This window comes from Meleagris gallopavo, chromosome 5, assembly GCF_905368555.1.
Source record: "Meleagris gallopavo chromosome 5, MGAL_WU_HG_1.1, whole genome shotgun sequence".
NCBI classification, from domain to species: Eukaryota; Metazoa; Chordata; class Aves; order Galliformes; family Phasianidae; genus Meleagris; species Meleagris gallopavo.
The window spans coordinates 37,209,556-37,237,185 of record NC_139408.1 but is presented as its reverse complement, the minus strand read 5'-3'; the positions used below and the strand labels follow the sequence as shown (position 1 = coordinate 37,237,185).

The 27,630-nt window shown below is 36.5% G+C and overlaps 1 protein-coding gene across 3 annotated transcripts; it reads left to right on the top strand.

Annotated features, from left to right (window-relative positions):
• Positions 1–275: 275 nt before the first annotated feature.
• SEC23A (SEC23 homolog A, COPII component) lies at positions 276–27,630 on the top strand. Of its 3 annotated transcripts, XM_003206591.5 has the most exons (22): positions 276–424; positions 623–784; positions 1,542–1,698; positions 4,868–5,109; positions 5,905–5,962; positions 6,263–6,349; positions 7,415–7,651; positions 7,742–7,821; positions 8,701–8,845; positions 9,199–9,357; positions 10,176–10,291; positions 11,223–11,346; positions 12,478–12,558; positions 15,431–15,520; positions 16,789–16,895; positions 17,911–18,064; positions 18,741–18,818; positions 19,369–19,530; positions 20,726–20,812; positions 21,815–21,970; positions 22,571–22,636; positions 26,271–27,630. In XM_003206591.5, the coding sequence occupies exons 4-22, from the start codon at positions 4,889–4,891 to the stop codon at positions 26,358–26,360; spliced, it is 2,298 nt and encodes a 765-aa protein (XP_003206639.1). In that variant the 5' UTR covers positions 276–424; positions 623–784; positions 1,542–1,698; positions 4,868–4,888; the 3' UTR covers positions 26,361–27,630. The 3 variants fall into 3 exon arrangements, with proteins under 3 accessions (XP_003206639.1, XP_085081403.1, XP_085081405.1); XM_085225277.1 differs by lacking the exons at positions 276–424; positions 623–784; positions 1,542–1,698 and adding an exon at positions 1,818–1,976; XM_085225279.1 differs by lacking the exons at positions 276–424; positions 623–784; positions 1,542–1,698 and adding an exon at positions 2,013–2,295.

The window sequence follows — 27,630 nt, the reverse complement described above, 5'->3', positions numbered from 1 at the left end:
TACTTCTCAGATAAAAAGCAGAGGGACGATGCTGTAATTGTTGAAATTGTGTAAATTGTCTCTTACCAAACTCCTGTATATTATTGTTTCTTAGTAGTTCTGAACAGCGTGCTAAATCAGTATGCTAAATGCAGCCCATACGGCAGAACAGTGTAACTCTAAATTGTTCTCGGGTTTGTTCTTTATTTTTCCATAAGACTGTATTTTAGCAGCTCCAAACAAACGTCAGCCCTAACTCCTCCTCTCTGCTGACTTTTGTTTGCTTTAAGGTGTTTCCAAATCCACCTACGTGTAACAAGGAGTCCGGATCTCACATCCTGGTTGAATGCGACAGCTGCAGCCATTGCTTGAAATAAGTCCTGCTAACCCAAAGCTGCAGTGATGCCTCTGGGAAGGCTGATCAACAGACAAAGCAAAAATGCTGGTGAGTAAAACTGTGAAAAGTTATCTTATAAAACTTTGGTAATATTCAGAAGTTTTTTTTTTTCTATTTGTCTGGAGTCAAGAACTATGAACAGAAAGAGATTCCAGAAATAAAATGTATTTTCTCTACTGGGACATGTTTTTCTGGAACTTTTGATTTATACAGTTTAAGCCAAATAACTTTTAAAAATGATTGCAGGTAGTCTTCCAGCAAAGTTGTCACAAATTTTACCAATGATGTCAGTGCAACAGCTGGTCAATGTAATTCAATGGAAGAAGAGGAAAAAGAATCTGGAACACAGTATCATACCTGTTTCTCAACTGCATAGCCATTGCAGAAGAGTACTTTTCCAAAGAAAAGGTAAGCTGCTACCTGTGGGCATGCACTCCTGCCTAAGAAAGTCTGAGACATCAACTGAAAATTCTTTATTAAGAAAAATAGTATTACAACCTAATAATGGAAGATAATGGCACATTTTCTCTTAGTATGTAAATACGGTGTTATCACCTGGTCTTCTGTACAGTGTTAGTGTTATTGCCTCTTTGCTTCTCTTGGTTTGCACCCTTGTAGCATCTGCAAGATTTTTCTTGAAGCTTAGAACACTGGATTGTCATTATGTAATGAAATTTAACTGTGCTAACAACTCATTAGAAGAGTTTTTGAGTACTTCTGGAAATACAACACTGAATTACTTTCTGTGCATCTGTTTGAAGTTCACCAAAAGGTTTTCATTTCATTTTTTTTATGGAGAAAGTTTTATGTCCTTGACTCTCTGCAGCTGAATACTTCCCCAGCTGGCAGTGGGATTCAAGGGCAGTGAAGATTAAAGTCCTCCCTTTAAGATGTGCTTTTGTTTACTTGCTTATGTTTGTAGATTAAGGAAAGCTGGCAAACAATACTGAAGATAATAATGGTATAGAACCCAGAAAAACAGCCAAAAAAAAAAAAAAAAAAGACAAAACCTGAATTGTACATTCAGGGCTACATAAAAATTTCTCTGAAGATATTAAATAAATATGCATTATACGTTAAAGTATTTCTAAATCTGTGATACAACACTATCTCAAGCTGAAAGCCACCACAAATATGATATCAATCTATTATTTTCCCCACGAAGCCTGAGAAAACACGTAAACACGAGGAGGCGAAGCTCCCTCTAGTGGCCGCAGCCCGTCATTTCCCAAACACCACTGGGAGGAAGATCGAGCTTTTTAGAAGAAAGCTCAAAGTCGAAAGGCAAAAAGCGGACAAGCAAACACGAGCCCCTGCGGACGGTAAGGCAGAGAGCGGCCGCACGGTCTGTCTCACGCCGGGTACATCGCTGCCTGCTGCTAAGGGGTGTGTCAGCCCGGTCACGGCGAGGCTCGCCCGCAGCAGGGTAAAGCGTGGAGCGGCGGCGCTCAGCCCGCCCCCAGCCCCGGCCCGCCGCTCTCTGCCCCTTGACGTGGCGCGGACTCTCCCATCAGCCATGTTGGCTGCGTCGGCGGCGCTGGGGCGGCTGCGTGCGCCAGGGGGAGAGCGAGCGCGAGGCAGGCGGCGACCGGGACGCTGGGTGAGCGGAGCCCGGGAGCTGCGGTGGGAGCGCGGAGCACCGCGGGGAGGAGCGCCCTTGGCCGGCGCCGTGTGGGGCTGAGGGCGTTCAGCCCTGCCGGTGCGCCGGGGGAGCGCGGGCGGGGGCCGCCCACCTCCCTTCTGCCGATCTCCGTGGAGGAGAGCCGGGGGACCGCGGGCCGAGAGCGACTTGTCAGCTCTCCCCACGGCCTGCAGCTCGCCGGGGAGCGCCACCCCGTGCGCGGGGCCCTGCCGGCAGCAGCCGAGAGCCCCTCGGCTGGGGCCGCGCGGCCTTGGCGACGCCGCCGCTCCGCTGTAAGGTGCGGCTCGGCCCCGAAGGCGGCTCCGTCCTGCTGGCGCGGGGCTGCGCGGTGCGAGTGGCGTGCCGAGCCGGCGGGGTGGGCAGCGGGACCCTGCGGTACGCGTGGAGCTGTGCGAGCGCTGTGTTAGGGAGGCCCTGCTGTGTGGATTTGTTTGCTTATTCGTTTGTTTATTTTTACACTTAGGTGCGTTCTTGTATATCCAGATCGCTTCTTTTAAAAAGTCCCTGACAAAACTGGGAAAGCAGGCTTGAAGGATGGCCATTTATGCATAAATGAGTGAAACAGAGATTCTTACGTTATCGGTTTGACAGCTTGTGGTTGCCTCCTCGTACAGACCTCCTGGAGCTGTAGCAGATTTGTACCTGATAGGCTAAAGACCTATTTGTGTGTGTGTGTGTTTGGTGGATATTATTTTATTGGCTTTCTGTAGTGGGACACACTTACGAGCGCTGTGTAAGGGTGCTGAGTGGAACCAGGAGCTCTGCAAATGGTCTGTTTTGGAGAAACTGCATCATTACTGTTTGTAGTTCTACAACAGCTACTGAAAACGATATAACTTTGAAGTGATGTATTTCAAAGCTGTTCATTTGGGTACAGAATAGCTTTCTGCATGGTGATTTGTGTGCTGGCTAGAAAGTCCTAACTGTACTCTTGCACCCAGTCAGAGTAATTGCATTAATACTATTGTTTATCTCAGAATGACACCTTTACAGCCAGCTTGTGACTCTTCATGCAATTCAGGTGTGGTTTATTTGAATGTGATACAGCATGAAATTGCCACTGTGCAGGGACGGAAGGAAAGCTCAGCTTCAGAAGTAGGAGGAAGCAAGCCTGAAAGGACTGTTAGCCTCTTCTGAGTGTTTGTCCTGCACCACAGCACATTGACATCCCCAACTCAGAGCTGTTGCTATTCAGCTGTTCTGAAATCTCTTCTCTGTGGTTTGCTGAGGTTGGCAATAAGTATTTTGTGGCTCTCAGGCAGATGATGGCTCTCAGTTTTTAGTACATAGCCTGTAGATCAGGAGGATTTGTTCTTCTTGTCTAATGTTACACAGCTCCACACCTATCCCAGAGAATCTGCATGGACAGCTATGAAAATGTTACCAAAACTGACTGACTTGTCAGTGAGATTCACATCTGCTTTAAGTTGAAATATGTAAGCATTATTTACCTTTGAGGGGAAATTTGAATGATGGGATCATAGAATATCCTGAATTGGAAAGGAACCCACAAGGTTCACTAAATCCAACCCCTACTCAAAATCTAAACCCAATGTGTGAGAGCAGTGTTGAAATGTCCCTTGAGCTCTGTCAGCTTGGGGCTGCACCTGCTGCCCTGGGGAAGAACCTTTTCCTAACACCCACCTGACCCCTCCCTGTTGCAGCTCCTTGTCATTATGTCTATTATTAATAACCTCCTTGATTTTTAGCAGATTCTGTCTTCTGAATAGGAATTATGTACTGGAAAGTAACAGTATTTAAATCACTAAACCCAATAAATGTTTGCTCTATATGTATGCACTTTATAGGTCACTGCATGCTGATGTTTATACATTGCCCTCTGTGGAGCAGTAAGTGATAAGTTAAAATAATATCCGTGTCAAGCCATTTCAAATGTGTCTGGGTTAACATGGAAGAAAGACTTTGAACTCCAGTTCAAAACAGAAAGTAGGAATTGACATTGCAATGTGTGGATGTGGAGCTCGTGGACTTCATAGTAGGTTCAAATGAAATGGCTGAAGAGGCCTCTGTTGCAATTTTATCAGTCTTCTTAGGAGATAATTTTAAAAGGAGGGATTATTTCAGTTTGTGCTTGTAACTGGAACTCTTTCCTCATTTTCTTAGCACTACTCAATTTCTCAGGGATAATTTTCCTTTGCATTTTACTCAGAACAGTGATGAATTAACATTGATGTATTAGGAGACAAAGCTTTTATGTTCTGCATCCTTTTCAGATCCTAGGCTATCCTTTTCTCCTTCAGTGGAATTATTTTCTATTTCTGATTTCTCTGGCTTCTGAATATGTCTTTCCCCTTGTACTTTTGGCATTTGCCCAACGGTCTTGCAGCTGGAGTAGAAGCAGCAGTGGAAACATTCCTGTGTGCAGAATTCCACGTGGCTTCCTGTGCTGCAATTACAGTGATGCATGGATCTGCTCCCGGTGTCAGTGAGATGCTCGTGGAAATGTTGATAGACTGTTATCATAGTGTTTGTTCTACAGTATGGAGATTAGTGATAGCATCTGTGACAAACTGCATGAGGGGATATTTTGTAGTTAAGTTTGTATGCTAGTCTTTGTTTCATAGGAGCAGTTTTGAGGGTGCTTTTCGTAGTTTTCATCACTTGTGGACGGTTGATAATTTCCTAATTATGTTAGCTGTGAAATGTAGAATTTTTTTAATGGATTATGTTAATCTGCTTGGTTAAAAGCCATTTTTAAAATCAAACTATTAAGTTCAACTACAATCTATGAAACTTTATAAGTTTTTAACTGTTATATAAACCAAAGATTTGTGTTTTAAAACAATTGTATTTCCACAATTCTACTAACGATTATCTTTTTATTTTAGTGATACCCAGAGGAGTTGATCATGACAACCTTCCTGGAATTTATCCAGCAGAATGAGGACAGAGATGGAGTTAGATTCAGCTGGAATGTTTGGCCATCGAGTCGTCTTGAGGCCACAAGGATGGTAGTCCCAGTGGCTGCCCTCTTCACACCACTGAAAGAACGGCCAGACTTGCCTCCTATTCAGTATGAACCAGTTCTGTGCAGTAGGACCACATGTCGAGCTGTTCTGAATCCTTTATGGTAAATCTAATGTATTCATTTTTATTACATCCGTATTTTTTCTTACAAACCAATATCTGGAATAGTGCTGGTTAAAGGGTGCAAAAGATGCAGTGTGTTGAGATATTCCTTATGTCAGCATACAGCTCAAACTTTTAGATAAGAAATTCTGTATGTAAAAATCCGTGCTTTTAAAATCTGTGCTTTTAAGGTGTAACAGGCATGATTAAAAGATGACTTTCATTCAGCTAGTTTTTTTCATTGTACTTCAGGCATGTTATTTTTCTTGGAATTGCACATCTTGTGCATTAGTATTTCACCTCTAGAAAATTAACTCAAGGTAAAAAAAGTTATCCTACTTATTTGTAACTTGGGCCCTGAGATAGTTTAATTTCCATGTAAAATTAACTGTTAAGAACTTTAATTCATTTGTAGACTGAAACAGGTTATATGGTTTAACATGGTAAAACAAGCTGAAAAAAGGTGTTATAAATAAATAAATAGACTAGTGGTGGGCATGAGAGAGTAAAATCATAATTAAGGTAAAGAATGATAATGGCACAATCACAAATGATTGTAGAAGGTTGGAAGAAGCAGAAGCATTTCATGCATCATTCCAAACACAAAAAGCTGAACAGTTTCCAAGTAGAATTTGATAAGCATGTGAAAAGTACTGGATAATAGTGGGAGACTAGACATGATATAGCATATCCTGTAGAATTACTTAACTTTGTATATTTTTGAAAAATAAGAACAGACACTGGAGGAAAACATTTTTTTCACTCAATGTAAACTTTTCTTATTTTACTTTTATAGCCAAGTGGATTATCGAGCAAAGCTCTGGGCTTGTAACTTCTGTTATCAAAGAAATCAGGTAAGAAATGAAGCATTAAGTAAACTTAAAAAAAAAAAAAAAAAAAAAAAGACAAGAAAAAAAAAAAACCATTGTAACGTGAAAATGAAAAATTCTCATTTATCAAATAATAGTTGTGAGATGAAATTGGCAGCAAGAGCATAACTGTATCTTCAGAGATTGCACTGAGATTTTTTTCATGATAGCAATAATGAACATCTGCCGTAGGGGGGAAAAAAAAAGTAGTCCATACATATGTTTTTGTTTTTGTTGAGGTTGTAATCTTTTGTTTGTTCTTAGTGTTCATGTTTTTCTTTGCAGTTTCCTCCTACATATGCTGGCATATCTGAAATGAATCAGCCAGCTGAGCTTCTGCCTCAGTTTTCTAGCATTGAATATGTAGTACAGGTAAAACCATTAAATAAGATATTTAATATTATCTATAAGCTAACCATGTACAAAAATAATAAATTTTAATCACTGCATTTTAATGACTGAGTCCATATGTGCATGTCAGTAGAATGAAGGTTTGTCATCAGTTGGGAATGGGAAACATAACTTTTTTGTGAGAATGCAAGCATGACTAATAACACTGCTGTTCTAAAAAAACATCAAGCCCCAAAACAGAACGAGGTTTCTTTTAAATACAACACTTTTCTTAAGTATATTTCTAAAACTAGGAATTTAATTTTTGTTTATGCTGAGGGTTTCTTTACTGCTGTGCAAATGATTTTCACTCAAATTGTGATTTAAATCTCATTAATTATTTGAATTTAAGTTTGTAATTGAATAATTATCAGTTGATATTGGATTAGAGAAAACAGCTAATACTTATTCATTAGAATCGAAAAGAGTTGAAAAGACTGGGAACAAAAAAGAATGTACAACCTAAAAGTGCAAACTTGTGGTCTCTAAATTCTACTTTTGAGAAATACGATTTCAGACTTCATTGAGGCATTCAGATTATGGAGAAAAGCTGAACAGAATCTGTATTTTGCCAACTCATTTAACACAAACTAAAGGAAATATTTAGTGCAGCAAAATTTGTTGAGAAGGAAGAGCTGTTGGTTTCTAAATAAAATCCTACTGAATGTTACCTGATCAGAATCTTTTATAGTTGTGAATAACTGTTATCTTCATTTTGAGCAATAAAAGCTCAAAATGTTCATTAAATGATTTGTAAAATTGGAACATGCTTTAAAATTACCTTGGCATTCCAAAACGATTTTTTTTTTTAGTGTATATTTGGTTTTTGTTGTAGAGTTCACTATGGTAAGGATTTTGTTCCCCTTCAGCCCTATATACCAGTTATTATTTGAGAGGGAGGAAGGAGATAATTTAGATTGAACATTGATGTTATCAGTATGATTAAAGTATCAAAACTTACCCAAAACATATTTTATTTGTTCATTTTTGATCCCATAAGGATTACAGGATTTATTTCTCACGTGTTGATGTTTGTATTTCTTAAAGCGTGGTCCTCAGATGCCCTTGATATTTCTTTATGTCGTGGACACATGCATGGAAGATGAAGACTTGCAAGCTCTGAAGGAATCGATGCAAATGTCTCTTAGTCTCCTACCACCAACTGCCTTAGTAGGTCTCATTACCTTTGGACGAATGGTGCAGGTTCATGAGCTTGGCTGTGAAGGCATTTCCAAAAGTTATGTCTTCCGAGGAACGAAGGACCTGTCTGCAAAGCAACTGCAGGTAACAGACAGAAACAAAAAGAAGTCATCAAGATGATGAAAACATTCTGTAAACAAATGTTGTTCTGAAGTCTTGTGTGTTTGACTACAGGAAATGCTGGGACTTACAAAAGTAGCTGTTTCTCAAGTCGGTCGGGGTCCTCAAGTGCAGCAGCCACCACCTTCTAACAGGTAATGTGCTTAGAAGATTTAAAAACTCATCTTGGCTATACCAATTTACTGAAAAACTTATGTGGTGTGCTAAGGAAAATATCAAACGAGTTCAGCCTTCTGATAGGGCGCAAACTACTTGGAAACCAGTGGCTGTAGTTTGTTTCCTTCCTGGCAGTTTGTACTCTAAAGAAAAGATGTAATGTGTGGTAGTAAAATCACCTGGATGATGATTTGGAATGTCCTGGCAAACTGACATAGCATAGACACATAAATAACAGTTTCTTTTGGTTTGTGCTCTGGAAGGTGTTAATGACTGCCTTAATGCCTCTTTTCTGTCAATATCTGGTTTCGTCTGCTCTTTCTGTCTTATGCTCCTCCTCCCTCCCCTTTTGTCTCACATTTGGAAATTGTGGACTGACGTTTGGTTCTCCTGCGTACCCAGTGAGACAAAATAAATTGCTACAATACTTTTTAAAAAAATTAAATCACAGCTGTCCTGTAGGTACATTTGTTGACAGTCTCTTGCTGAGAAAATAAGTGCTCTTTTTAATATTTTTTCTGTTTTTTTTTTTTTTTTTTTTTTTTTTTTTCCCCCACTGAAGTAGTGACACTTGTTTCTTTTTGAGATTCATAGATGGCTATCTGCTGTGTTCTTTTGACTAGATGTGGTTCTTTCTGGATACTCTAGAGTCAGCAAGCTTTTATTTTGCAAGCTCTTTGCTGACCTTCTGAAGCTGATATGCTGTCTACGTAGTACTGCTGAACTGCATTGTCTTGGTGAGGCAGAAGCATTACTCTGATTCTGGAGTAGTGTCTGATGTTGCTAATACATGTCTGCTTTCTTGAGCAACTAGTATAATTTTTATTGAAAAATTAATTCCATCTATTTGTTTCCAGATTTCTACAACCAGTGCAGAAGATTGATATGAATCTTACTGATCTTTTGGGTGAACTGCAGCGAGATCCTTGGCCAGTTCCACAAGGGAAAAGGCCCTTACGTTCCTCTGGAGTGGCTCTCTCTATAGCTGTAGGACTTCTTGAGGTAAGAGCTTTAACTACACTTGTGCTACTTATATAAAAAGATTTTTGTTGCAGAAAAGCTCACATAACCAATGTATAAAAATTCTAATAATTGATGCATATTAGATCTGATTAATGTTAGATCTGATTAGATTCTGATTATGTGTACACACATAGAGTAATTCTGTGTTTACGTATGCAGTTCAGTGAGGCAAATTTGAGATTTTGAATTAGCAAAGATTTTAAAAAGTACAGTTAGTGTTAAAATTATTGTTAAAATCTTATCAGCATGAAAAATGCCTACATTCTTCTGACTGTAGGAAAAAAAAAAAGTAGCAAAAAGTGGTTGATTCATTTGTCTTTTGTTTCCTGCAGTGCACTTTTCCCAATACTGGTGCACGAATAATGATGTTCATTGGTGGACCAGCTACACAAGGACCTGGGATGGTTGTAGGGGATGAGCTGAAGTTACCTATAAGATCGTGGCATGACATTGAGAAAGACAATGCTAAATATGTTAAAAAGGGTACTAAGGTAAGAGATGGCATTTTAAGCAGTTACCTGTAAGTAAATATTTACAGTACTTGTCAGCGTAAAATACTGTTAGTAGAGGTAGTAAAAGTATAGAGAGGTGGGAATTGTGTGTTTTTCATTAACTATTTCTGAATAATAGTATATCCTCATGAATTTTTTCAGAAATTTCAGTGTGTTGACTTAGGACTTTGTCCAGCTCTCATTAAAATTCTTCAGAGTGTTTCCCTGATTTAACTTGGAGCAGTTCATGTTACTAAGTGGTATATCTGAAGTAAGACTGTCTGCTTCTACAAAAGCTCCTTAAGACTGTTTCTTTAGTTGGAGGGAGGATTAGTAAGTATTATTTAAGCACAGTTCATTTCATCCTAAATGCACACTTGTGCAGGTGAGCTGCATCCAGAACCTTTTGAATCCATCTTGACTGATTATGATGGGAGCTAAATTATTAGCTCAGTCACAGGCATATGTCATTGTAGACACTTGAGATTAGAGAAGTAAATTAAATTCTGTGAGTTGGATCTACTCCTTAATGCGCAGTTGGAAAAGAAAAAATCAAGGTCGTTTTCTCATTGAAATAGCAGCTACTGGTCCATCTAGTGTGTGTTGAGTTCTCAGCTGGTCATAAAATGAAACACAGATGTGGAAAATTTCAGTTTAAAATTAATATCAGGAGAAAATATTCTTCTATCTTTTATTAGAATATGGTATGAATAAAATCTGATACTGTTTTAGAAGAATCTTGGGAGTCAAGGATTTAATGTGAAGTTGACAGTTCATGTCATTAATTGCTTTAAATTGTATTTTCATCTCTCACTTAGCATTTTGAAGCTCTGGCTAATCGTGCTGCAGCAAATGGTCATGTTGTTGACATATATGCGTGTGCATTGGATCAGACTGGTCTTCTGGAGATGAAATGCTGTCCCAACTACACTGGGTATGTGCCCATTCAGTTTTAAGTAATCTATGAAGATGCAGTTTTTTATTTTTTTGAATTATTTCACAGGAGGCACTTAGCAAAAACATTCTGCAGGTTTGTTTGTTTGTTTTAAATTTAAATTTACTGTCGTGGTTGCGTTTGTGCTGGAATTTCTCAGTTTCTGGCAAAGTTGTCACCGTACTTGTGGGTTTGTAAGAAGTCTTTTTGCTGTTTTTCTTTAATTTGATCTGCTTGTGACTTGAATAACACGGCTGTCTTAGACAGTTTTCCAGTGTGTTTGTGAGTACATATATGCTTCGAGCTTATGTACTGCTAAAGACCTGTCTTCTCTCTGCTCAGAGTAGAACAAAAGTCAGTTCTATTCCTTCTGCCTTGTTTATGCCTTTCTTCTAGATACTGTTGTTCATAGGTTCAGCTACTATCCCACAGGGTTATCAGGTCAGCTACTGTACAAACCTTGTTGCTCCTCATTTTTGCTCCATCTAGCCAGTTCTACATTTCATACATGCTCTTGTATTCCTCCAGGGTGTCTTGGCATCAGTTCATTTTAATCTGATCAAAACAATTTTTAATTTTTCTTATAAACCACTCCTCTATTTTGTTTCTTTGTTCATGACACCCTCACCCTTCCTGTTAGGCAAGTTTACAGCATGGTGCAGTATTTTCGCAGTGAAAGATTTTGTTATGTACTGTAATCACAATTACCTTAACATGCTTACTGGGCAAAACTTCACTTGAAAAATTCATCCCTAACGTTTAGCAGAATGTTAATCTAATAATAGTCAAGAAGACAAAAATGTGTCTCATTACAAACTCTTTCATTTTTATCTTTAATAGAAGCAAACTACTTAAATCCCATATGCTAAATAATTGCATAATGTGTCATCTATTTTAACTTCAGATTTTTCTTTTACTTTTTTGTGTCTAGTGGCTACATGGTAATGGGAGATTCTTTCAATACATCTTTATTCAAACAGACCTTTCAGAGAGTATTCACAAAAGATATGCAAGGACAATTTAAAATGGGATTTGGTGGCACATTAGAAATAAAGGTAAGAAAAAAAAATGGCAGTGTGCTAGTGAAACACTACCATGGGATTGCTATTAAATGTAGCATTTCTATCCTTTAAGGAATTTTTAGGAATGTGCTAAGATGATACATTGGTATTTGCTTGGACATAACTGTTACTGACTGGTTATGTTTTTGCAGTTTCACAATTCTCTGCATGTTAGTTAGATATAATGTTAGTTCCCTGCATTCAGTGACAGCTAAAAGGGAAACTGTACTAAAACTAGTCTGTTAGAAATTCAGAATGCTGTGTGCTTATATCTTTGGTGTCAGTAGTGAGTGTTTCTTGGATTTAGGTCAAAGCTGTCTACATAATGCAGCAAATATTTCTTTTTCCAATTTTATCAGAATCCGTATTGGCACTTCAGCAGTGCTTATTTGTATCTCCTGTCTTTTGAGAAGCTTTGAGTTGAATGTGTTTCAGGTTCAGGTAGAGCCTTCAGACATCTTTCTTTTGGAAAGTATTACAGTGTTGTCCAGTAGAAGAATATGTGGCTATTTTCTTGTTCAGCAAAATTCTGTTCAAATTTTTGTTACTAGGACAAATAATGGAACCTTCTTTTTTCATGTAAATGTTGCTGTGAATTTTGTTGGGAGATCATGGAAAATGCAATAAGAGAGGTTCAGCTGTAGAGGAATGTACAGATCACTTAAAACAGTAAAATTACATTGCAAGAATGTAAATGACTGGATTCTCCTTTTGGATATGTTTAGAAGAGACAGAGTGAATTCACTGTAAGATACATACAGACTTATCCTACAAATCTTCAGTTTTAATCTCATGTTTTGAATATTACAATGATTTCCCTGGAAAATAGACATGATGCAATATGTTTTCCACATTCTCAGGTTTATGAATAACTGGACTTTTCCTCTATGTTTTAATTTATGTTCATACTGTTATTTCAGATGAACTTATAATTAAAGCATATATACCTAATTTGGTGTAGAATATGACCAGGTGAAAAGTTTGCCTAAATGTATCAAGCATTATTATATGTATAACCTATCCTAAAGGTATAAAAGACTGATATGCATTACATTTTTAGATTAGTGATAAAGTAGGGCTGAGTTCTTAGTGTGCCATATTAATGTTTTTCTTTTAAATACAAAGACTTCAAGGGAAGTAAAGATTTCTGGAGCTATTGGACCCTGTGTATCTCTAAACTCTAAAGGACCCTGTGTCTCAGAAAATGTAAGTAAAATTTGCTGAAAATGGAGGTAATGTCCCATTATGGAAAAGTGGGATTTAGGATTTTTGGATCAGAAGGGGGAGAGGATGGGTGAAACTTCTCCATAAATTGTGTTGTTTTCACAGTTTTAAATTAAATACACTCAAGGGCTGTTCTTTGGATAAACTCGTGTTCACTGCTAGATTAGATTTGAGTTGCATTAGACCTTGCAGGTCCATTGATACTTGGTTAAATTTGTTCACTGGGTGGTTGCTTTAAAATTACTATGGTGAAACTGTATGGTGCTGTAACAGAAATCAAGTAGAAAGTGAGTTAGCATGCTTTAATGTTAAAACCAAATCTATATTCTTTTGTTCAAAAAGAGAGCCATGAAAATATTTTTTTCAGAAAGACTGAGAGAAAGGAGGAGATAAGTTTGGGAACATAAATCTTCCCATTAGTATTCCCATTAGCTACTTAATCAAATGTGCATTTAATAATTGCTTGGAATATCCAGCTGTTACAGGCATCTGAAGTAACTCCCTTAAATTTACAACAGACTTAAGTTATCATTTATTTGCTTATCAGACATTATTATAGTTATAATTAGAGTTTAATTTTATTACTAATAAAAAACAGTTATTACAGGTAACTGATGTCTTAAATGTCAAAATTTTCTGGTTTTGTTCCTATTAGGCTCTGCACTGCAGAGCACTTACAGCGTGCAGGTGCTTACAAATGGAAAACTCTGAAGCATTGTTCACAAATATGTAAAAATTTTTTTCCTGTCTTTGTGAATTAAAAATCTCCGTACAGAAATTGTTTTCTCTGGGTGGTCTGGCACAGATTCTCTGTCATCACTTGAGTGATTGAGTAAATTCCAGCAAAGTTTATAACGTTCCCCAGAAGCAATTAAATGTATAGCTGCCTTTCTAAGCTATATACTTAAATCACAGAGGACTGTAGAAAACTTAATAGCTCATTCATGTCTGTTGCCCTGCAGTTACATCATAATTAATTTCTATTTCAAAAACCTTTTTTCTTGAGATTGTCTGAATTAAAATTTTTGAGATAAAATGTGTGAACTAAATGTAGGTAGGTGCAACTCACCTAAGGTAGTAAATAGATAATTAATGTAGCTGTACTGCTTGGGATACAAGGACAGTGGTGACTATTGCCAGTATAATTCTCCTTGAATATTTTGTTTGGTTTCAGTTGTTCTCCTAGGAGTGATGCTTAATTTAATTCATTTTTTCTGTACTGGTGGTCTTTTGATGACAAAAATGAGTTGCCACTTCAAATCACCATCCGTACACAGATACTTTGTTAGTTACTGGTGACTAGTTCATTATGAAATGCCAACCAGAAGTTTTTAATGGCATCTAATGGGTTAGAAGTGGCATCCCACTTGAGCACTTTTTTCATAATTGTAGTAATTTAAAATGATTCATTAAGTGGGAGTGTTATCTTTCCAATCACGTAACAAAGGAACTGGATTTTTCCTAATAGATAAAGCTTAACTTGATGGAACAATGAAGTTGGAACAGTAACAATTGTAACAAGAAATCCTAATCTGGTGTGAGGTATCTTCGATACTCAAACGTAGTTTCAGGAGAGGATTTTGATGCTGTACACTCTTACAGCTGCTTTCAGCTCTGACTCCTATGCTTTGTTTAATACCGAATTCCCAGCAAAAGTACTCCACAATTTTCCCACTCCTGACAATTCTGGTTTTTGGTTTTTTTTTTTGTCTCTCCTTGTCTCTTTTTAAAAAATATTTTTATATGAGGAAACCTTTAGAAACCAACATTTCACCAAAGTCTGATACATTTATGGTACAGCTCATTCTTCAAGTAGACAAGCATTCATTTTAAAGAAAGAGTTGGAACCCATCTGAAATAGGGTGAAGAAATGTGTGATGAGTTACCTCTTTGCTTCTACTTCACGGAACTCTGCAATTCTCTTGCCTGACTTGTTAGATGTTAGCAGTGGGATTATATATTTATTCTAAAATATTGGTAGGGAATTCAGCTATCTTATCAAAACCTACAGAAAATTTTCCACTGGAGTATACTGTAGTGCAAACCTTGACATACCTGAGTCTTCCTTCTGTGGGAGGTGACAGTAGTAGGGAAGCTAGTAATAGTAATTGTAGTAGAGGAAACAATCTACATCTGGTTCATTTGTCTTTCCTCAGTCAAACAAATCTGTTTGTCTTTCCTCAGTCTTAACTTCCTCCTATTGCTGCTAATCTAAAAATGGAGGTGCATCTCTTTTTTTTTTTTTTTTTTTTTTTTTTTTTCACCCTACCTCTTCATGCTTTGGGAAGCTCAACATTCAATTTGTTACCTCTTCAATATGCAATGACCCTTTAATAAATGAAGGACATACACGCTGCCTCATTGCTATAGTAGTGAGTATGCACAACAAAATGATAGGAATCCAGAGGAGCTTACCTAACCACCTTTGGTTAATGCTGTGTTTTTGCTAGGCCTGCCCACTGGTCAGTGGTGAATTTTGCCCATATCACTCAATGCTGGTGTTTCTTTTGGGACTGCTCAAACCCAGTGTACTAATTTTCTTTTTCATGTTTCCTTTATTTTGATTTGCTTTTTCATTTTTTCTGATTCCATCTTCTTACTTTTTTAATATTTTAAACTTTTTCGAATTTTAAAGAAATTATCTTTCTTTAATTATTATTTTTTTTAAATGATTCCTGCATTCATCACTGTAGTTGAATTGCAAGTGGTGTTATTTTGGTCTGAGATGATGTCAGAGTGAGCAGGGAGAAAACTTGTAAAGGAATAATTGTGAAATGTTGTCTATAAAGATAGATGCTCTGCAAATATAATAATGTTTCTGTTTTGTAAAGTTTTTATATGAATCTGCTTACAGGAGATTGGAACAGGGGGTACCTGTCAGTGGAAGATTTGTGGACTTAATCCTACTACAACACTCGCACTCTACTTTGAAGTGGTCAACCAAGTAATACATGTTTGTCTACTTGTCTATTAGCTTGATTTTATGTGATTGCTGAAGCAATATTTTTGCTTTTGCTCTTTTTATGTTTGTCTTTTTTTTTTTTTTGGTCAAGCACAGTAGTAGCGGTATGACTGATGTTACTATTCTGCAGTATCAAAGTTAAGAGATGGATATGAACAGATTAATGATGATTAGTCTCCTTCTTGAATAATGAGTGAGATTCATAGTGCATTAGCTATTTTGGTTAAGGTTCATTATCTAAGTCCAAATATTTATTTTCAGAACATTACTTAGTGAAATATAGTTCTGCTGCAATGTGTGAAGAAGCTGTAACCTATTTATTTAAAAATACTTTTCGGTATTTCTGTTTTAGTTACAAGATAATTACTCCATAATGTTACATCTTAATTTTGGTTTTGGTGCTCAGTTTGTAAGTAAAGCAAATAAAGATTGGCTTAATGGAAACACATTAGGGGCAGATAGTCTGTTCTCCTCTCTCCCACTGGGAGGTTTTAGGGAAGAGCATAAAAACACGGCAAGCAAATGCACTGTTGTCTTCTAGTACTTTCCCTTCTTTCAGATGTTTGCTGCACAGGAGAGCAATGAGCTATGTATTCTATGTATTTAGTGTGCAGTATTGTATACTTTATTGCAAAGGTGTAGGCTTTAAAACCTTTGCTTACCTAAATCATTTGTATTTGCTTTTTATATATTTATTTTAATCATATTTTTATTACTGGCTCAAAACTGATCTGGTAATGGTATGTCGTAGTCAGTTGTCCTTCTGAAATTACATACCTAGCTGACAGTATCAGAAATCTGTATTTCTACTAATCAGAGTTTTGAAATTTCATGCCTAAATTCTAATCTATATGTTTCAGTGTTGCTTTATGGGATTAATTTGTTGACTTTTTATAGTGCTGTCAGTTTTGTTGTCCTGTGATTCCAGGGTGTTCAGATACAATTGTTGATTTCATTAGATTCTAACATAGTCCTCTTGAAAATATTGTTGTTTGTGAGGGTGTGTGGAAGGAGAGAGAATCTTTAAAGGTATCTAGTATGCTCCTTCTATGCCTTAACAGTTTCCAAGCTTATTAGCTATGTTTGGTAAAAATACTAGGTATGATAAAAGCATCAGTTAATGCATTTATAGAATTTCAATGGCTTTTGATAAAATTTTTATCGTATTCTATCATTTGCTTGTGAATTTTCAAATTATGCTGCAAGATCGTGGCAGCCTCCTTCACGTATCTTTTTCCTCCCATGCTCAGCACAATGCTCCAATTCCTCAAGGAGGACGTGGTGCGATCCAGTTTGTGACTCAGTACCAGCATTCCAGTGGACAGAGACGTATCAGAGTGACCACAGTTGCCAGAAAGTATGTGCTTTTTCTTTTTCTTTTTCTTTTTTTCCTTTGACAAATTGTGTTTGAAGAAGAAAATACATATTTGCCTTTCAATCTTCAGATTTTTATAACCAATCAATTGTTCTGGGCTATTTAGCGGTGATGGTGAAGAGAACTTTGAGACAGTTGCCTCTGTTATATTCTGTGGGCTGTTTCCTCTCCAGGAGGTTGCAGTGGCTATATAATGATGTTTTGGTAGTGCTCTAAAGATGCTTTTGCATCCAAGTGATTTTAGATGAAGAGGAAACATTGAGTGGCCTAATGGAATAATAAAGGTCAACACCCAATGCCATAATTTTGGAGCGTTGCAGTTCAGCGGCTTGTGTATACCTGTTCTTCTGGGTGTAATCTTTACCTGCAGCTTCCCTGGTTCAGTTTACTTCTCAGTTTTGGAAAGCGATGTTTAATATTATTAAAACGTTTTCCAGTGCCAAATGATGTTTGCTTTAAAATGAAGATTTTTGTTTGGTTAATTTGATGGAACATTCAGATTTAAAAAAAAAAAAACAAAACAAAAACAAGAAAGCACTGACATGTATCTGAGTGTCGTGTTTACATTTGTTGTGTTAGTAGAATCATCTTGGTGACTGTTGAAAAAACAGAATAATAGTACACCATGTAAATTGAGAATAAGCAATTAGATCCCAGAACAAGTACACAAGAAAACAGTGACTAGCTTTGTGGACAGTGTTTTCTGTAACTTAACTTTTCACAGTTTGCCAATTTTATAATATAACTGACTGTTTTATATGGATATGTGGCATTTCTGTAAAGGACATTTCTAATTAACTTCCTTTTTTTTTTTTTTTTTTTTTTTTTTTTTTTTTTGAGAGGCTGCTCATTTATACCCAGTAGATTTTTGAAGCTTCAGCGTGAGATTGTCTGTTAAACTGTTAAGCCTGTCCTCTTTGCCTTAATTTTGAAGATGTATATTTAGAAATTGAGATCCTTTCTTTGTGATGCAAATATGTGTATTTTTCTTTTACAGCTGGGCAGATGCACAGACACAGATTCAAAACATTGCAGCATCTTTTGACCAGGAAGCTGCAGCAATTCTCATGGCTAGATTGGCAGTGTATAGGGCAGAGACAGAAGAAGGGCCTGATGTACTTAGGTGGCTGGACAGACAACTTATACGGCTGGTAAGAAGAACTAAATAAGGAGTTAAATTGTTTTTCTTGTCTCCAGACAATATCATTCACCAGTATTCAGTGCTTGTTTCTTAAAAGTGGGATGAGGGGGGAGTATTTCCACAAGTGGTTATGCAGAATTATAAGAGAATTTTTATTTTGAATAATGAAATAGCAGCTCTATTTTTCTTGAATTTATTAATATTGCCTCAGCATTTGGTCGCTGCCAGCAACTAAGAGAAAATCTAACATGATGCTAGCAGTTATTGGAAGTTTGTAGATTAAATATTTTAAGCAAAAAAAGTCAAAGTTCTCTTTATTTTCAAAAATTCAGTTTTCTTTTTTGTTTGTTTTTGGTTATTATTTCTTTCCTGTAAGTAGCTTTAAATTAAATTCTTAATAATGATGTTCTTTGGGGATGTTTTAATCATCTAATTCTGCTTGGTGATTTAAATGAAAAACAAAAAGCCATTAAAGCCTCGTATGCAAAATCACTGCTTGCTAAGAAAATAATTCATGTTGGGTTTTTTTTGTTTTTGTTTTGTTTGTTTTTTGGCTAGATTTCTGTTTGCTTACAAAGATGTAGGCACTTCAAATTGTATGTTTCTTAAAACCGAACAAGCTTACAGTAATAGCTTGATGAATCTACCATGTTTCTGAACTTAGATACAATTTTCTTTCACTGCAGTGTCAGAAATTTGGAGAATATCACAAGGATGATCCAAGCTCTTTCAGATTTTCAGAAACCTTTTCACTTTACCCACAGGTGAGTAGAAGGAAAATTTGTTTATATTAGAATGAAAGATCTTTTGTGTTATAACTCTGGTAAATAGTGGGATGAAGGTTCAGGGGCATAAGTGGGAACCTTTGGTTTGAGATGAGGGCCATTAAAAAAAAAAAGGATGAAAAAAGAAAGGAAATGTTACCAATGACTGTAATCAAAGAGGAAAAAAAAAAAAGAAAGATGATGCAAAACATAGCTGCTCACCAGTAGCACCCAGCCAGTCCCTGAGCAATGGCAGCCTCCTGGCCAACTGCCTGCAGTGTTATTGTTGAGCATGATGCCATATGGTATGAAATGTCCTGTGGTCTGTTTGGTTTTGCTGATCTGGCTGTACCCCTCTCCCAGCTTCATGAGCTTATTTGCTGGCAGGCTGAGGTCCATTCCAATCTTTGCCATTCAGTGTTTTTGTGATTCTGAGACCTGTAATTCAAATTTGCTGTGGCATCAGTTTCTTGTACCTCGTTCTCCTGAAAAATTTTCTCGCTACGACTCTATTTTATGGAAGTTCAAATAAACGGTTTTTGTTTTGCAGTTCATGTTTCACTTGAGAAGATCTCCTTTCTTACAAGTTTTTAACAACAGCCCGGATGAGAGCTCATACTACCGTCACCATTTTATGCGTCAGGACCTAACACAGTCGCTTATCATGGTTCAGCCAATTCTCTATGCTTACTCCTTCAATGGACCTCCAGAGGTATCGTTACGTGTAACCTAATTGTACATTAAAATATGTGGTTTTGAGAGAGAGAGATTTGTTGTCCTCATTGTCATACATGTTACAAAATATGTTGTTTTAAAGTTTTTTACGTGAGAAACCATTCATTTTATATAGAACGAAGAACAGAGTGTATCTCAGGATTCTAATGTAACAGTCTTGAGGGAAAATCTTACCTTGTTGAGAGACTATATTTTAAACTAAGAAATCTTTTTTGTTACTTTTTGAGAGCAGCAGTAGTTTTGGTTTTTTTTTGATGCTGGAATGTAAGCATCAACAAAAATGTCTTTTTATTTCAAAATGTATTTTTTCAATATACTTTCCAAATTAAACAACCGTTCTTTAAAACGTACAGAACTCCCTCCACCTCAGTACCCTCATCCAAGCCTTCTAATTATGATGTGGTTACCATATTTGGAACAGAACTTCAGATCTGATAATGGCTTATGCTATGTAAGCCTAAAATAAAAAAAAATGATCTTCCGTAAAACATACAAAAGATGAGTTAGGTAGGAGGCAACAAAAATAGTTAGGAAAGAAAGAGCAAGGAAACTGGACAGTGAAAATGAACATCTTGGCAGGGATCTTGGCAGCTGGAATCTAACTTTTGTTAAGATTTTTTGATACTACTTTGTGAGGATAAAGACTTGTAAATGTGGGATTTAATTTAAAGTAATGAGGTGGTTTGTCAGGAGCTACTCAAAGGTGTGAAATCATTCTCGCATGTATAAAGAAAAGTTACTCACGTGAGCGATGCAAAATGGAAGCACGATCCCACTTGATCAAAGTATGAGCTGAATCAGTGATCAGTGTAGAATGAATAATAGCTTTTTTTTTCCTCCTTCTTGAAGTAATGTTTTTGCTGTCTCTAGTGTGACTGCAATTAAATCAGATGATGCTGATTCAATGAAATCATATGATACTAACATATGATACTTAAAAGACTAGAAAAGTGCATAATTTTGAAACAGCTTACAAGTTCTGTTTTTATTATTCAGAATCAAGATGGATAACTTCACAGCGAGATTCTGTAACATGAAAACAAAAAATAGGAGCTTTAATAAGATATGGAAGAAGTTCTGAAGATACAGAGATTTACTCAAAGAACTTGTAATGCCTGTGGCTGCTCAATTCTACATTAATTGGAAACCTTTTATTTGTTTTTAAATCTTAGCCTGTTCTTCTGGATAGCAGCAGTATTTTACCAGATCGCATTCTTCTAATGGACACCTTTTTCCAGATCCTTATATATCATGGAGAGGTAAGATGAGTATTTTTTTATTTAAATATTCATTTTTCTGTATGAGTTCTACACTGTGAAAGTCAAGGCTCCGTTCTAAAGTGCTTCAATGCCTGATGTCAACTGCATGGCCAGAAGCAGACTCCTGTTTCATATTTGCAGTCTGATAGTCTAACTTGCCTATACAAAGGCAGCTGGCCTTACTTGCTGTTTTGGTCCAGTCCTGTTTCTTCGGACAAATTTAGGAGGAATTGACTTCAGCGTGCAGTTTATTCGCTTTAGATCAATATTTTTCTGGCTTTTGAGAGTAGTATTTCTTCCTACTTTTGTTCTTCACTCATTTATTTTAAAGCTCTAAAGAATTTTCTGAGGGTAAGGAGCCAGAATACAATGTTTTAAAAATCATCCTTCATCTGCACTGTCCTAGAGGAATGAAACTGCTCTTGGCAGTCGAGTAGATGGACGTTCCCTTGTATTTTCATACAAATACATGTGACTTGTTACTTCCTCCTGCCCAAGAACCAAACTGTTGCTTTTTGCTGTTTTGCAACTGCGTAAGTGTTTCCCACCTGAGGGTTTGGGAAACACTGTTCTGGATCTTGTCCTTGTAGCTGCTCTTTTAAAAATAACTATAAACTTTAATAGGTTTTAATTAGAAAAAATGTTCTCTGCATTTTTGTAAGACATTGTCTGGAAGTATATGGGGTGGTGTGTTCTCTGAGGGAAGGGTAATGGAGGAGAGCATGATTACAAATCAGGCTGAGGCCTCGTGGAGAGCCTGAGCAAGGCAAGCAGAGCATTTTGTAGACAGCAATTGCATTCAGCCATCATTCCAGATCATCAGACGAGTTGGTCTGAGTTTGGGCCAGAAAGTCAAGTTTCCAGGCAAGGGTCCAGATGAGTAGGGTGCCGGGCCAGGTGTAGAGGCATGTCTGCAGTGTGCTTTTAAAAAGTTAACTTAAATGACACGTTTTCTTTTAAGAAAGATTGATAAATTGGTTCTAAACTTCTTCCTATTCCCAGACCATAGCTCAGTGGCGTAAATCAGGTTACCAGGATATGCCGGAATATGAAAACTTCCATCACTTGCTTCAAGCTCCCATAGATGACGCCCAGGAAATTCTTCATTCAAGATTTCCAATGCCCAGATACATTGATACAGAGCACGGAGGAAGCCAGGTATAGCCAAGTGTATATTTTTGTCATCTAGGAAGTGATGTGTTGTAAGGTCTTGAGATTTTTTTCATAAATATGCTTTTTTTGTATTAAAAGATATGTAAATAGTAAGTGAATATCTGGAATTTAAAAACTTCTGCAGAGACAGATATTTAGTGATACCTTTTAGCCTAATTTGTGAAACCTGTTCTTTGTTTTTAACCATACAGGCTTAAACTCTTAATTTCTTTGAGATGTGTAGGACAAGAAAGATAGTACTTGTCAGAGTGTTGGGACCAATATGAAAAATATTCTTTGTGGATTTTGGTTTGTTTTCTAACTTTTAATTAATATTTTATACATGTTCACAATTTCTTTGCTAGTGTTTAAAAAGGAAAAACTGCCTCCTACTTCTTTGCTAATCTGTCAGCAATTCTGAATTACATATGGAATTCAGAGAGTGGCTTTTGTTGAGAAGCTACTCATTCTTCTAAATGGGCATCTGTGCTTGTTTTTATCCACAGGTAATAGAGTTGGTATATCTCATGCATGAGTATTCTTTTTTGAGAATAAGAAAATTCTGCCAAGAAGATTAATTTGTTGCATGTGCTTTGTTTTTTAAAGGCTCGTTTCCTGCTTTCAAAAGTAAATCCCTCTCAGACTCATAACAACATGTACGCTTGGGGACAGGTAAGTATGAATCTAACAATTAAGCTTGCATGTATAATTTTATGGGTTTTTTTTTTCCCCTATTTCAGAGGCCACGTAAGATGCTATGTACGTAAAAGTAGTTATGTCAAATTTTGAAACTGAAAAAAGCAGTTTTGGCCTGATGCCACCCGAATTGTGAAAGTTAGGAAAAAAAAATTCATTTCTTCAGACAAAAATGATCTACTTTTCTATTTTAAGCTTCTGTTAGGATTCTTTAATGTCTAGCTATTTTTCCTAGCTCTATTTAGATTCCTTAGAACGAGGGCACCTAACACGCATAAAGGCTAAAGGACTTTTTTTTCCAGTAGAGAATATTAATTTTGAAATTATTTTTAAGGAAGAGCCAAACGGTACCAATATTTCCTAGAATTTTGGTGAACCATTTGATGATTAGGCTTTTCAGATTTTTTTCTCTGAAAGAAGTAATATGTGAACTCAAAAATGAAACATTCTGTAGCTGCTTATTTTGTTGAGTGTTGCATCCCAGTCACGTCATCCTTGCAAATTCAGCTTTCATAGTGGGAAGAGAAACACTGCAGCGGCTGAATACTGGTGCAGTGTAATTTTCTCATGAAAATGTGATGGCATTAGACAGATCTTCACATTAACTGTATTTGTATTTTGGTGAAAGGCATTTGGTTTTCAAGTCATGAATGAGTGAGCTGTGTAATAATTTTATGGCAGTGATTTTTGTCAGAAAAGTTTTATCAGGTTATGTTTTCATAGAGATGTACTGCTGGTTCTAAGGAAAATTCTGGTGAGAGAGAGCACTGAGATTGAGTGGAAATACTTCAAGAGCTTGTACTGAGTCAGAGAGGGCACCATTTTAAACTCTTTCTCTTGCCTTCAAATTTGAAAGTTTTTTTTTTTTTGAACTTCAGTGAAGTTCCTCATGAACTGTATGGTATGAATGGTTCTTTTGTCTATGTTACCTGGAAGTTTTTTGGAGTTTTGATATTTCTTATGGTGTAGGACAACAGCTTTCTTACTATTTAGTTAGTAAGCAAGTGAAGTGTTTCAAATGTAGATGCAAATACGACAACTGAACTGATCTCTAAGGAAACTGTTTATGCTGGAGAAATACCAGTGAGACTTTCTGAAACATACTAGAAAACACAACTTTCCCATGTAATGTTGGAGATAATTAGTTTAGGTTGACATAAAAAAAAATAGTGTGCTAATCTCCCCAGTATCATTGTAATGTGTGTGCTCTACATAATATCCTGCTTGTTTTTTTTTTGTATTTTTTCTTTTTTGGTGAAGAAATCTGGATAGAGTGAAAATTATGAAACTAGAAATGCTGAAAGGAAATACTGAACTGAGCTGGTTTTGCTTATTTTTGTCTTGAGCGTCCTGAATTCTTTCATGTCAATTTGTATATTTTGTGCAAAACTGAAAGTCCACAGAAAAAAATTGTTAGTCCACATTGACCTGAAGAGGGCACCCACACACCACTGAGACAATGTTTCAGGAGGTGATCAATTGACTACTCTGGTTTTAACATTGTAAGTAAGGATTTTTTTAAAACTTTAGCAGATAAGTATCTTATTTGGCATGTAAAACATTTTCAGAAGATAATGGTAAACTAATTTCATACAGCTCAATTCTGTTGGCTCTGAAAGTGCATATTGATTACTCTTTTAAGATGCAGTTCAAGTTTTCAGATTATATTGGATATGGCATTTACTTTAGGATGCCTTTATTTTCATCTTTTTTTTTTTTTAGTAATCTTTTGTTGGTAACTTTTTGCAATTTGAAGTGGAAGACGTCAGTGCACAAGTCTTACCAGTTGCCCAGTTAACTGTCATTAAATCACTGTTAATCACATTTAAGTCCTCACCCATATTCCTTAGCTGAACATTTTGAATGAGCAGAAAATGAAATTTAAGATAATTTGTGCAAAATCGAAGCTAAGTTTCAGCTGCTTTTTGGATTTGTATGTTGTGCAGTGAGTCCTTGTTGGTTTAATTGTATTGTGTTAAGCTGAAGGAAAAGTCTGCTTTGGTTTTAAGTATCATGGATAACCACCAGCAGTCACTGTGGGAAAACTCCGGTTAGATTTCTAACAACTCCATTCCTTCCTTTCTTCTGGAGGATGCTGCACTCTGTTCCATACCTAAGACACAAGGTGGCAAATCATATTCTGCAACAGAACTAAACTACTTGTTATTCCCTTGTGGTTCCTTAAACAAGAAAAGCTTAACTTTTGATGAATATGGAAGAATAATGTCTTTATTCTTACGCTGGCTCCAGAAGTTAAAAGATATATTAAAAAAAAAAAAAGTTAAAAGTGAGTTTTCCCTGACAGTTGCTGTGTGTGTATCAAGTGTAATGCAATGTAAAAAGTCTTACTGCTCCTGGATTTGTGCCTTGGTCATTAACTGAGGAGTGGTTTTGGCCAGTTCAAAGTAAGGAGCACCAGGTCTAAGCATCCTCTTTAGGACTTTTCTGTCTTTGTTTTGAAGATTTACTAAAAGTTCAGATGGTTCTGATTCCATTTGGAATTGTGGGTGCTTAGTACCTTGAAAAGGTTTTGTGGTTTTTTTTTTTTTTTTTTTTTTAATTTATAGAGTAATTAAGACTTGTTTCAGATAACTTAAGAGTGTTATGATGTAACATTTGTGGAGTTGCCAACTCTGCTGTTTTATTTAGAGTGGAAGTTTGCTTGTAGATAATAAAAATATGAATGTCTTGAATTTTTTGGGATTCTGGGGTCAAAAAGCAAATTACAAGATACCTCTAACATAGATTTCATTATTTGTAATCAGATAAACTGCTAGCTTCTGATACTTTTGTGGTTCTCTTGAGGTAGCCAGGGCTGTAGGTCCAGCTCACTTTGGAAAAGCTCACTTAGATCAGATCCTCAGTGGTTTTTTTTTCTTCCTTTCTCCATTTTGATGCATCTGAGCTTCAGCAGTGACTGATACTGATTTACTAGTTGTGGTGCTTGTGCATTTCTGCTTATCACCTTTGCTTCACTGAATAGGAATGGTCCTGAAATCGTGACGTGGAAGTTTTCACTTTTAAAATTTTGAAAATTATAGAGTTTGGTATCTGTCAAAAACACTGAGTTTTTTATGTTTGACGTAAATATCTTGCTGCACTTCAACTCATGCGTCCACCCTGGGAAAGAGTCATAGAATCACAAAGTCGAATCATCTTAGTTTTGAAAAAACCCTTAAGTTCAAGTCCAGCCATCCCCTGACACTACCACACTACCAAATCCATTACAAAACTTTGTCCGTTAGCAGTGTCCACACGTCTCCTAAATACATCCAGGGACAGCTGTTCCACCAACCTGTTCCAATGCCTAACCACCCTTCCCATGAAGATAGTCTACCTGATATTTAATCTAAACATCCCCTGCAGCAACTTGAGGCTGTTTCCTCATGTCCTGGCTGTGATATGTGCCTGAATTTATGTAAATGTATGAAAATGAATAGGCTGCGGGTTTGGTTTTTTGGTGTGTGTGTGTCAGAAAATGTCAGCAATGATATGCTTTTAAGATCATTCTAAACTTCAGTTTAGGGAGGCGTTTGTTGATGAAGCATATGTACCTTAAAAAGCTTTTTCTTCACAATAGCTAATCTATTCTCTGTGTTTGCTTTCATAGGAATCTGGAGCACCCATTCTTACTGATGATGTCAGCTTGCAAGTATTTATGGATCATCTGAAGAAACTTGCTGTCTCTAGTGCTGCCTGAGATTCTGTAGTGCGTTACAGGCACAGATAAGCGGTAGCCGTATTTCAGCTTTTCCTCCTTTGCCTTTTTCTGTGTCTCTCTAGACAGAATGCTCTGATATGCACAAGCTGCCTGACTAGATGTAAAGCAGTGTTGTTTTCAAAGAAAAGCTTTTGTTATCAAAAATGTTTTAATGTGAACTGCAGTTTGTAAAAATGACAAGTAGTAGATTAAGTTATAATTAGAGGAAAGAGAACAGTCATTTTGATTACTGCCATACTATAATTACTTTTAGATTGTTTTCAACAACTTTGAAACGTTTTCTCTTTTCCTTCTTGAGTGGTTGAGGTTGATTATGCTGTGCACTACAAAGCCACATTGAACAATAAAGGAAATCTTTGGTGATATCATGCTTTCCAGACTGCCATACAACTATTACTACTTATTGAAATTGAGCTTAAAGTGAACAAAGAAGCAACAAAAAGATTACAAAAGTAACATTAGCTCAATCTTTTGACTTAGGTTGTGGAACTTCTCTGCAGTGATCTTATTGTTCATGTGTTGGTTATTTTTTTTAGAAGTATTTAACTTCAGGTAGTTCCTGTTTGCATTTATTATAGCTGATTCTTTGGGAACAGAGTTTTTCTTACTTTTTGTATAAAGAATTTGGATTGAAAAAGTTAAAAAATAAAAAAATAAAAATCTGGTATTGCACAAAGCTTGAGTTGAGAAGAAATCCTACACTACAAAAATGAACTGGCAGAGTGCAGCCTTGAGTTTTGTCTTGGCATGTATGCTTTAGAAAAAAGAAGTATATTACCTTTCTTATTATTGCCTTATAATGTTATTACACTAATATGTGACTCTGCTCATTAGCTTTTTCTGTACCATTTCTGTTAGGAATTCAACAGGCTGTAGTTCTTATTGAAACAGTGTTACAGAGAATATGCTGTAATTAATTTGATATTTAGTTAACACTTAATTTTTGGGTGGCTTAGGAAATAAATTAGTAGGTTTTTCCATTTACTTTTGAAGTTTACACATAAAACAGATGTTTACATAGGTAACATGATGTTTTGACAAATGAAGATATGAAATATTGTACTGGGCAATAAAAGTGATGCCAAGTCAGGAGGAAGAGAGTTTTGACATAGGAAATTCAATCATGTATTGGTGTGATAAGAACGAGGGCTTTTTATTTTTTCTGTAAATTCTCAAAAACATTTGCTCTCCTTTTATCAAAATGAGATGTGCTCCTTTTGCCTCAGTACAAATAAAATGTTTTCTTTCA

Bases quoted from the DNA above. Each gene is read 5' to 3' on its own strand.
- SEC23A (XM_003206591.5), top strand. From the start codon at position 4,889: ATGACAACCTTCCTGGAATTTATCCAGCAGAATGAGGACAGAGATGGA. The intron at 6,350-7,414 runs GTAAAACCATTA...TATTTCTTAAAG, and splicing joins GCATTGAATATGTAGTACAG to CGTGGTCCTCAGATGCCCTT. The intron at 7,822-8,700 runs GTAATGTGCTTA...ATTTGTTTCCAG, and splicing joins CAGCCACCACCTTCTAACAG to ATTTCTACAACCAGTGCAGA.